Raw genomic sequence first — 11,846 nt, forward strand, 5'->3', positions numbered from 1 at the left:
AGAAGAATCAATTCTCAGTCACAAAATATTCTAAAGCGTGCAAAAGAGCTACTTTCTGAGTCTCAGTGGCAATGAACTGTAAAATCAGTGAAACCCACTTAAAACCATGTCAAGATCACATTCAGCCTAATATCTTCAACACTATCTCTATTCACATTTCTGAAGCAATAGTTTGTTTATCAAGATTTGGTCAAATATATTACTAAAAGAAATATAATCCTAAAAAAAACAAAAAAAATAAAAAAAAACACTGCAAAACCAAGAAACAGATAAAGGGGAACTGTTTTTATTGCATAAAACATCTAAACAAAAAATATAAATGAAAATAAATCAACTGAAACCAACAGAGAAAAAGTAAAAGAGCAAGAGTAGAAATGTGAAATAACTCCAGCTGTGGAAAACAAACACACAGGATAACTTCACAGTCTGCCAGAAGAGTTTTATCATGAATGAACAGAAGGTGTGTCATGTAATGAAATACAAATACTGCTAGTTCATTCAAAGCATAAAAACTGTAGGAGCCATTTTAATGCACTTATGTGTTTGTCCATTGGGTGGCGCACTGGAAATAGTATATCAGAGTATTTGGTTAATGAGACAGCAGGTGTGTATGGGCTGTAGGGAAGCACACAGTTTTCGACTGTGTTGGACGGGTTTGGATCGTGCTTCATCATGCCAAATTATTGGATTATGTGTTTGGACTGAGTTGAACAGTATGCTGTGTCTACAAGGTGTGGACTTTCGTACTCTGTGAACTAGACTAAATGACACCACAGGAAGCTAATTGGAAGAAATGTTTATTCATTGGAGCACAATAAACGACACTTTGCATTTTACTTGTGTTTGCATGGACTTTTTACACGTCAGTTACTGGCTCACTCCTATTACCAATACTAGTGTCTTAGTGGAAGCCGCTACAAAGACAAATGAAAAAATAATAATAATAATAAAATAGAACTTCATAATTAAAACAGATGAGCAACTGGTTCTAACCTGACAGACATAATTCTCACAAAGTCCAGAAACACATTAACATACTCTACAAGAAATAAACACAACACATGTAAAGATCAGGGTCGACTATATAAACTTCTTCTCCTGGTTTATTTGACAGCTGAAAGCTGGACTGATGTGAGAATCTGTGAGATTATGAAGTCATTATTCATAGATGTGATGATCTGTTGCTGAATCTTCTGCTGTGTGTTCATGCCCTTCTCTGAATCTTCTCATCCTCACTTTCTGATCTTCCTGTTTCTTTCCTAAAAACATCACATCACCATCATCATCATCTTCACACTCTTAATATCTGTGTGTCAAATGATGATGATAAATGTCTCTCACCTGATGTGTGTCTCATGTAGATGTGAAAAGCTCCTAACAGACCAAACAGAACCATCAGCTGGAAACACCAGACCAGCACAAACACCACAGACACTGAACACATGAACAACAACAATTAGAGAGAAAACAAAGAGTGAGATCTTTGGAGAACATGAGATTGTAATGAGTCTGATGAGAGAGTTTCTGTACCTTCAACAATCACTTGAAGATCTCTAGATGTTTCTGTGCCGTCTGAGTGATCGAGTGTTAATCTGTAATTCCCTGAATCTGATCTGATCACACGGTTTATTATCAGAGTCCCATTAATGACTGTCACTTCAGGTCTGTTATTATAAAGATTACATTCACTCGTCCTCATCCTGCCATTCTTTACTCTACAAACTGGATCATCTTGATTGTTGTTTATTCTCTTATGTATCTTCAGGTCATATTCACTAGCGTCCAGCACCATCAGCAAATTGAGTTTGTGTCTCAGAGCTGCGTAACAGGGATCAGACTGATCAAACCTGCAGTTTAATTCCAGACCTGAGGAACAACACACACACACACACACACACAATGTAAAGACAGACAGAAGAACATCTGTGTGAGTGAAAGAGGAAGTTTCATCATTATGGAAGCTGTAAGAAAGAAAAACAGCAGAAAAGTATCTGAACTAGAGGTCTTCACGGAGGGATCCGTACGGGTTCGGGTCTATATTTTAAATGGTCCGGGTCGGGGTCCCAATCTATTACTTCGGGTCCCGGGTCGGTTTAACATTGTATGTAATACAATACCGCACCCGCCAGTGATCAGTGTCAGTCAGTATGCGTAACTTAAAGTTTGTAAAATTAGGATGAGAAAAGTGTGAGAGGGAAATAAGGTTAAAAAAAAACACACACGCATTACTCCGCGAGCGGAGTTAATGCAGACAGTGATCATGGATTCCTTCATCAGTGATGTGAAACAAAACTGAAGAGACGCACCTGTTATCGAACACGCGCGCAGTAAAGCACTTCTTGTTCAGTGCGTTTTTTTTATGTTTTTTTTTTTTGCAAAAAAATAATTGCTCCGATTCTTTATTACAACCAACAAAAAGTTATTGTAGGTTAAACGCAACAGTCGAAGTTATGGAAGCCCGTTTCCGCCAATGAATAAAAAATAAAACAAGGTAATTGCGACTTTTTATCTCAGAATTCGGAGATATAAACTCGCAACACGGTTCAGCTATAAATCTGAATAAAAAAACAACAACAGTGTTTTGAGCAGGGTTGGAACTAAACTCTGCTGGGCTGTGGTCCTCAAGCAACTGAATTTTGCATCCCTGAATTAGATGGCATTTATCTGGAATATAGGCTTCCTGTGTTTGGACATTTTCATAAACGTTTTCCTGAATATGCTTCTAAGATTTTACACTACCTAGTTTACAGCCAGAACTGCAACCAGAACGAGAGCAACTGATGTTATTATTGTCTATAGCAATGATAATTTAATCACAGAAGTATGTATAGGCCTATAAGAAGAGTTCAGATGCAAAAGCCTCTAAGTGCCATCTGAAATTTTCTTCTAAAATGAGCATTTTTCTCAGGTACAGGTTCTTTTCATTGTCATTAAAGTGAAATAACTGAACATAAACGAAAAATGCTCATTTTAGAAGAAAATTTCAGATGGCATTTAAGCTTTTGCATCTGAACTCTTCATATATAATTGACTAAATAATAATAATAAAAAACATTTAAAAATAATGAATCCTTAAATTATTTATAATTTTCATCAGGGACGATATCTTACAACATTAAATACAGGAGATAAGATATTCTATAGCAAGAACATAGAGATGAAAGCGCACATGCGAGAGTGAAGGAAACCTACCTGCGTGCATTCATATATATCCACTCTCGTGTTACAATAATAGGGGTGGTGATGGCGCAGTGGATAAGACACATACCTTTGGTGTGAGAGACCCGGGTTCGAATCCACTGTGAGACATCAATGTGTCCCTGAGCAAGACACTTAACCCCTAGTTGCTCCAGAGGCGTGCGACCTCTGACATATATAGCAATTGTAAGTCGCTTTGGATAAAAGCGTCAGCTAAATGAATAAATGTAAATGTAATACACTCTTTACTTTACAGCTGTTATTAAAATAACACGATAGAAGCTGCCTCAAACTCAGAACTATAAAGAAATGAAGAATGTTGTGTCTGAAAGCCCAGCGGTAATGGTACCGTCCAACACGAGCGCAAAACAGAAATAAAGAATAATGAGTCATTTTTATGTTTGTTCAAAAATCATATTTGGGCGCAACATTCCTCTAGTTCAATATATAGTTCATCTATAGTTCATAAATTGAACAAAGCACTGCAAAGCCTTACACGGAGAGTGGTTTGTTATGGTGCGAGAAAAAAAATCAGAATTGCGAGAAAAAAAGTCGGAATTGCGAGGAAAAAAGTCCGAATTGCGAGGAAAAAAAGTCAGAATTGCGGAAAAAAAGGTCAGAATTGCGAGGAAAAAAAGTCAGAATTGCGAGGAAAAAAACTTTGAATTGCGTGAAAAAAAAGTCTGAATTGCGTGAAAAAAAGTCGGAATTGCGAGGAAAAAAGTCAGAATTGCGAAAAAAAAGGTCAGAATTGCGAGGAAAAAAAGTCTGAATTGCGAGGAAAAAAAGTCTGAATTGCGAGAAAAAAAAAGTCTGAATTGCGAGAAAAAAAAAGTCAGAATTGCGAGAAAAAAAAGTCAGAATTGCGAGAAAAAAAGTCAGAATTGCCAGGAAAAAAAAGTCAGAATTGCGAAAAAAAAGTCTGAATTGCGAGAAAAAAAAAGTCTGAATTGCGAGAAAAAAAAAGTCCGAATTGCGAGGAAAAAAAAGTCCGAATTGCGAGAAAAAAAAAGTCTGAATTGCGAGAAAAAAAAAGTCCGAATTGCGAGAAAAAAAAGTCTGAATTGCGAGAAAAAAAGTCTGAATTGCGAGTTTATATCTCAGAATTGCGAGAAAAAAAGTCTGAATTGCGAGTTTATATCTCAGAATTGTGAGAAAAAAAGTCTGAATTGTGAGATAAAAAGTCGCAATTACCTCGTTTTATTTTTTATTCATTGGCGGAAACGGGCTTCCATACGAAGTTGACTCGAGATGAAAAAAAAAAAACTGCGAAGTTGCATTAGTCATCCGTCACCGACAGTAACAGCAAGTAGATTTTTAAAACTGGAATAATGAGTGGATTAAGAAGGCTCTCTCTGTCGACAAGAGAGGAACCACCTAACATGCATGGAAACTTATTGGCAAGGAGGATTGTAGCCATCACAGTCAGGGAGAAGGCTAATGGTTAAGGGATTTTTTTTTTTGATCGGGTGTCGGGTCTGTGTCTTCCCAGCCGGGTTCGGGTCCCACTCTCGAGTAATGGTCGGGTCCGCGTAGCCTAAATTTAAGGCATTTCTCGGGTCTGCACGGGTTCGGGTCCCACTTTCCAATAAAATACGGGTCCTGGTCGGTTGCGTGCAGCACATTTACGGGTCTCTTCAGGTTCGGGTATGAATTTTTGGACCCTGAATTGCACACACAAAATGCAAAATACCTCACATTTCTGGCAAAATGAAGCACTTGCATTTAAAACATCACAAACACATCTCAAAAGCAATCATTTGCAAACACCTTTACCATGATATTAATTCCTGTTAGATTTTTGTGTCACATACAGAATTGTGTGTTGTGTTTTGCAAAAAATGTTTTATGAAATTGAAAACTGAGTCAAAGGCAAATAATTAGTGTATGGTTCTGCAGACTTCTGTTGTTTGAGTGTCAGCTTTCAGAAATTGTGTGACAAGGAAAGATTTTGTGTGCACTGTAAAAAAAATCTGTTAAATTTATGGTAAAATACCAGCAGCTGTGGTTGCCAGAATTTTACCGTGAAAAATACGGTAGCAACATTTTAGGATATACAGAACTGTTCAAATTTACAGTGAAAAACTGTATTTAATTAAATAATACAATGTTAATATACAAACTTTTCAGTTAACTAATTTTATTTGCAGAAACCAACTGCACTTAAATTGTCCAACTGCCATTTGTTTTTAAACTAATATTTATAATGTTTAAGTAAAGTGAGCATAAGGGTATTGAGAACTGTTTTGCTTAAGTACATGAATAAAAATCTACTGATTTATGCAAAGTCATTAAAAGCATCAGTTCAACTCAAATCTCTTGCAGATAATAGCAGCACACTCTAGTGATTAAACTAGTGTGATTAAAATTAGCGAAGAGATTCTCACTGCATCAGTAACTACACAGTTTGTGGGGAAGTTGTTATGGAGCGATTTTTGTGCCAATATTTATCAAACAAATCCAGTGTTTTGCAAATAAACACAATCTGCTTTGCAAAGAAAAACTCGACTTTCAAACAAACGCAAAGTGATTTTCAAATACAAAACTGTTTGAGAGAAAATGCAGAGGTATGGACAAATATATGTATTGTGTGTTACAACTGTGAGACTCATTTGCCTTTTTATGAGGAAACTTGGCTTGATTTTCTCACATGAGTGCGGGCAGATTTTCTCACACGAGCAATTGAGCAACTTTCTTTTCCAAAACAGCAGATGGCGCTGTTGGTCAATTTACGCTAGTCTCCCGAGACCTGAAACACCTCTTTACCTTTTCAGACCAATATGAGTGGGGAGCAGGTGAGTTTCTGTCTTACTAGATCTATAATTAACCATTTAGATGTTTTCACAAAGCGACCCTACTACAGTGTCAGTGAAATTCACAACAAGTCTGTAAAGTTGTTAACATGATTGATTAGTTCAAAAATCAGGAGTGACATGGCTAAACATTTACTTCCCTATAAAATCTGATCCATTCTCCGTACCTCTTATCCTCTGTATACATTTGCATTTTTTTATTACAATATATTGTGACACGATATATTGTTATACCCCTGCATTGTTTTGAATGTTGAACAATTGTATCAATATATCTGTATATTCTATATCCCGCGATCAAGCACAATAGTGACCCACAAAAAACAACAGGAAGTAGACTGTTAGGTTTTACAGTATTTTGCGGGGGGGGTTCTTGATTTTATGGTGAAATACCGGCAGCTGTGGTTGCCAGTAATCTACTGTTTTTTTAATTTACGGTGTATTTCTGTCAAAATTACATTTGTGTATTTTTCTTTTATTCATCTCACACATTTAACCCCTTTTAATCCCACAGCAAAATCCTTGGTTTTAAAGAGCACTTATACGTCCACACTAGTGAAGTGACATACTGCCCATACTGGTGGCCCATACTCAGAATTCATGCTCTGCATTTAACCCATCCAACATGCACACACTAACACACACGGAGCAGTGCTGCAGCGCCCGGGGAGCAGTTGGGGGTTCAGTGTCTTGCTCAAGGGCACCTCAGTCGTGGTATTGAGGGTGGAGAGAGTGCTGTACATTCACTCCCCCCACCTACAATCCCTGCCGGCCGGGGACTCGAACCCACAACCTTTGGATTACAAGTCCGACTCTCTAACCATTAGGCCATGACTTCCCCTACAAGTGTTGAAGTAACACTGAAGTTAATGAGAGAATGAAGTGACTAATTAAATAAGGATTGAGCTTTAGTGATGAACACCTGCTGTTAACAAGTAAAATCACCAAAGGAATGAGAAAAAAGAGCAGAGAAACAAAACTTACAGCCAAAGCCAAAGATTAAATCTCCCAAAATCTCAGAAGAGAGTGATTAAACAACTCCACAAACAGCATCACCAGCTTCTTATTACAAAACACTTTGACTTTATTTCTGTCATATGTGTACAAAAGCTCTTTTAGGTGTTGTGCTTTCATTTGAAGTCACCATATTGGCGATCAGTGGTTGCTTTAATTGGGCTCTTGAACCTTGACTTTTTAAAGTTAATTTGTATTTGGTTGCTTTAATTAACTGTGTTAATTAAGTATAGTTTTTAAAGCAAGAAAATCCAAAATAATCTGCGGTCAGATGAGACTGATGTTTGTGATGTCAAAACCATCATGATTTAGTCTAGTTTGCTGATCTTACCCAACGTTTAATCTGTTATTAAATATATGGTATGTTAATACACTTACAGCTATCGAATGTTGTAAAACAGTTCTAAGCTCAATATGCACAAATAAATGTATTGAGCGATGGCAGAATTTAAACACACACAGACATCAACAATCAGCATATGAATCTCAAAATTGGTGACAATCAAAAATGCTAAAAAATTGTTTTATAACAAATAAAAAAATCGGTTCAAGTCAGAACATCACAGTCTACTGAAGTCACAACCAAAACAATACCAAAATAAAAGCAAATAAAGAAAATAGTAAGAACATTCAGCTGCATAATTTATTCATGCTGCAATGCATTCTGGGATTTTTGCACTGGCACCCAGCATGCTTTGCAATATGAATTGTTTTTTTATTATTAATAATCACCATTGTTGAGGTTCATGTGCTGATTCTTGATGTCTGTTTGTCTAAATTGTGCTTTAGTTATAAAGGCTTTGTGTGTAAAATGTTTTAAAATTCTTTCATAATAGTCAGTCAACCTACCTTGTAGACTAATTTCTACCATAAATAATATGAAATTAATTAAAAGTCACCCATATTGGTTTATATTAACTGAGATCAGTGAATCTGATTGTTAATTGGCGATGACCCTCAGCAGTTAATCAAAATTGCTCAACAATTTCTCTTGACTTTTCTTGTCATTACAAATATGCTTCACAAACACAGTTATAACAGCCCAAGAAAAATTAAAGTTGAAGAGTCAAGGGTCAAGAGCCCAACTAAAGCAATCACCAAAATGGTGAGGTCAAACAAAACATTTGAAATAAAATATAAACCTCTGTTAATTTGTAGATATATGAAAGAAATGAAGTCAAACTGGTTAGTAATAAGTGTGTAAGGGAACTGTTGTGTGTGTGTCATGTGTTCCTGCCTCTTGTGCCCATATTTGGTTTGTTTCCTGTTCTCGTTTCATGTAATTAGTAGTTTATTCGTGTCCAGCCATGTTCGTTAATTTACTTGTGTATTTATAGTCCTGTCTGTGTAGTGCCATTTTGTCTGGTCTACTCGTTACTCCCCGGTGTTCCTGTGCGTAAGCTTTGCCTTGTCCTGCCCTGATGTCCTAGTAAAGTATGTTTTTGAGTTACATCCTCGTTTCCTGTGTCCTCCCTGCTGTGTGCACCGTGACAGAAGACCAGACCAATACAGTAAGCGTCGTCCCTTCACCGCGTTTTGTTTTGTCCAGTTTTCTAGTGTTTTTTTGTTCCTGTGTTTGGTGTTTTTGCCCGCCGTTCACGGGTCTCACGCCGCGGTCCGTGGGGAAAGCACACCCACTGTCCGCGGCTCCCCCAAGTCATGCCGGCCGCTCACTCCAGCCTGCTATTCGCGGGAGATGAGGCCGCCGTTCGCGGATCACCAAGCCCGCCGGTCGCTGGAGAGGAGGCTGCCGTTCACGGGAGTCAAGCCCGCCGGATCGCCGCTGAGTCAAGCCCGCCGGATCGCCGCTGACTCAATGCCCGCCGGATCGCCGCTGACTCAATGCCCGCCGGATCGCCGCTGACTCAATGCCCGCCGGATCGCCGCTGACTCAATGCCCGCCGGATCGCCGCTGTCTCCAGCCCGCCGTTCGCGGGAGATCACGCCGCCGTCCGCGGCTCACCGTCCCCGCTGTTCGCGGGAGATCACGCCGCCGTTCGCGGCTCACCTAGCCCGCTGTTTCGCGGGGAAGGCCAACCCGCCGTCCGAGGTCACTCGGCCCGACACCAGTTGGGGCTGCCTCCAGCCCACCGGATGGCCGTTGGGATGGTCAGCCGGCCAGCTGCCACCGTTGTTGTAGTGGCAGCCGGCTGCCGCCGTATTGACCAGTGACCGAGGTCTTTTTAACTTGTGTCTAGCCCCGGAGGGCTCCTGATACCCCCAACATCCCCAGGGAAATTTTTGGGGGGGGTAGTAGGGTTCCGGCTGTAGGGGCCGGGCCGAGAGGGGTCCGAGGCCAAGGCTCCGTAGACCATCTGCCTTGGCCTTCTGTGCTCCCTGCACCGCCATGGTCACCTGAGCCCCTGGCTCCATCATGGCCTCCTGGGCTCTCCTGGGTCTCTGCTGGTCTCGTCCAGCTCTCCTGGGTCTCCGCTGGTCTCGTCCAGCTCTCATGTGTCTCTGCTGGTCTCGTCCAGCTCCGCTGTGTCTCCGCTGGTCTCATCCAGCTCTCCGATGTCTCCGTCTGTCTGTATCGCTCTGGAGGTCCCTGTCCTGTGTTCCGGTCCGTGTCTGTCCTGAGAGGCCTCCAGAGCGCCCACCCCCCCTCCCCGATGGAACTGTTAAGGCTCGGGACGAGCCTTTCGGGAGGGGGGAGTAATGTAAGGGAACTGTTGTGTGTGTGTCATGTGTTCCTGCCTCTTGTGCCCATATTTGGTTTTTTTCCTGTTCTCGTTTCATGTAATTAGTAGTTTATTCGTGTCCAGCCATGTTCGTTAATTTACTTGTGTATTTATAGTCCTGTCTGTGTAGTGCCATTTTGTCTGGTCTACTCGTTACTCCCTGGTGTTCCTGTGCGTAAGCTTTGCCTTGTCCTGCCCTGATGTCCTAGTAAAGTATGTTTTTGAGTTACATCCTCGTTTCCTGTGTCCTCCCTGCTGTGTGCACCGTGACAAAGTGGAGCTGGTGATGCTGTTTGTGGAGTGGTTTAATCATCCTCTTCTGTTTTATTCAGTTGATTTCATTTAAGGCTGTGGCTTTATGTCAGTTGTAGTTTTGTTTCTTGTTCTTTCCTTCAGTGATTGTGTTTGTTAACAGCAGGTTTTCATCAGTGTCTGAATTCTCTCATATGTTCTCAATCACTCTGTCTAGTGGACTATATAGTGAACTAATGTAGGAACTAGTGAATGAGGGTTTAGTGTGTGCTTTCAGACACAGTCTATGAGTGTCAATTCTGAGAATACTTTCTCGAAAATAAAGGTTATATTACAGATATATTAAAGATATATTACAGTTATTGATGTGAAAGTGACTCACATGCAGCAGTTTGCGGCAGCAGCATCAGTCCAAAGATGAGCATCATTTCTCTAAAGTCCAGTTTCCAGAAGAACTCAATCCCAGCAGAAGAGTGTGATGCTGCTTCAGTCACACAATCGCTTCTCACTCTGGCAGAAGAGCGACTGACACTCAGCTGTGCTCACAATATAGTTATTAAACTACTGCACAGTTTCTGAGTGAGAAAAGGAAGTTGAGATCATTCACAGGGTGGGGTTTAAGATCTCGCACAAGAACACACAAATAACTAACAGTGCTTTTCTATCTTTGTAAGACCACAAGGAAAAACTAGCTGTGGTGAGAATAAAAACAATTTCTGACTAACAAACATCCACTGAAAAAAAACATATGTATGCCAGAACATGCGCAAAAATCCCTTTATAAATGCCAGTCAGAGGAAGATTGTGCGTACGTGTATCTCCACCTCATCTCCTCTCGAAATAACCACATAACACCTATTTTTACTATGCATAACCTCATCTGCATATAATTTCAATGCACGTAACACCATGTTTAACACCATCAAAGGGCAGTTGTGGCCTAGTAGTTTGAGAGTCAGACTTGTAACCCAAAGCACTCCTCGCTGTCATTAAAGCATAGCATACCACAGGAAAATTGTTCAAGCGCATCCACTACAAATATTTCTAAATTCATATCATTTTGGTTTAACTTTTGCAATGACTTTATGTAATTTTAGTCCTTATCTCCATTAATGAGAGTGGAATATTTAATATAAATGTGTATATTAACATGAAAACAGAGTTTAAAATCGTTGTTAACTTCATTAATTTTCTCACTCCAGGAAAAAGAGTTTGTACGCATGGGTCAGAGATAAAAATCACTTAAATGTCTTAATTGAACTATGGCCTAATCCTGCCTTAGTCTAAGCCTTGTCTGTGAAACCAGGCCTATATTTCCTCATATTTCCATGGGTAAAGCAATATGCAGAGCAAGATAATTCATCATTCTGTCTATGGCACATTGGGATTGAGTTTATGCTGTCAGTACAGTAGACAAAACAATGCACCACTGTCCCTGCATGACGGGCCAAAGTATTGACCCCAAAGTGCATCGGCCCACCGGGAAAAACACCCTATATGCTAGATGGCCAGTCTGCCCCTGCAGTGGTTGTCACGCTACTGCTGTTAGGGAGACGAAGGCATAACGAAGATTATAACAACAAATCCTTTTAATGGTAATCCACACGATGAAGAGAGTCTAACACACAGGGTAACATTCAACATACCGGACGGAGACTAATGGGACAGACTGGACTATAAATGCTGAAGCTAATGAAGATAATTAATGACACACACCTGAACTAAATGACACTAATCGGACACAGACGGGAAACTAGGTCACAGAGCACATAACGGAGAAAACACAACAGAACAGGTCCATGAGTCTGACAGTGGTCTGATCTCGACAGTTTTTTAGACAATCAGTGTAGGCATAAATGTCATGTGACTGATCACTTTGGAGCAAAAA

General features: G+C 40.0%; 1 protein-coding gene across 1 annotated transcript in view; it reads right to left on the reverse strand.

Annotated features, from left to right (window-relative positions):
* The window catches only part of LOC306853054 (uncharacterized protein), a 32,784-nt gene extending 22,298 nt beyond the window's left edge, over positions 1-10,486 (reverse strand). Inside the window, exon 1 of the mRNA XM_079390224.1 lies at positions 10,341-10,486. Within this exon, the coding sequence (XP_079246350.1) occupies positions 10,341-10,386 (46 nt within the window). The 5' untranslated portion in view covers positions 10,387-10,486. The remainder of the gene's footprint in view (positions 1-10,340) is intronic.
* Positions 10,487-11,846: the final 1,360 nt, after the last annotated feature.

Source organism: Barbus barbus (assembly GCF_936440315.1).
Source record: "Barbus barbus genome assembly, chromosome: 33".
Lineage (NCBI taxonomy): Eukaryota > Metazoa > Chordata > Actinopteri > Cypriniformes > Cyprinidae > Barbus > Barbus barbus.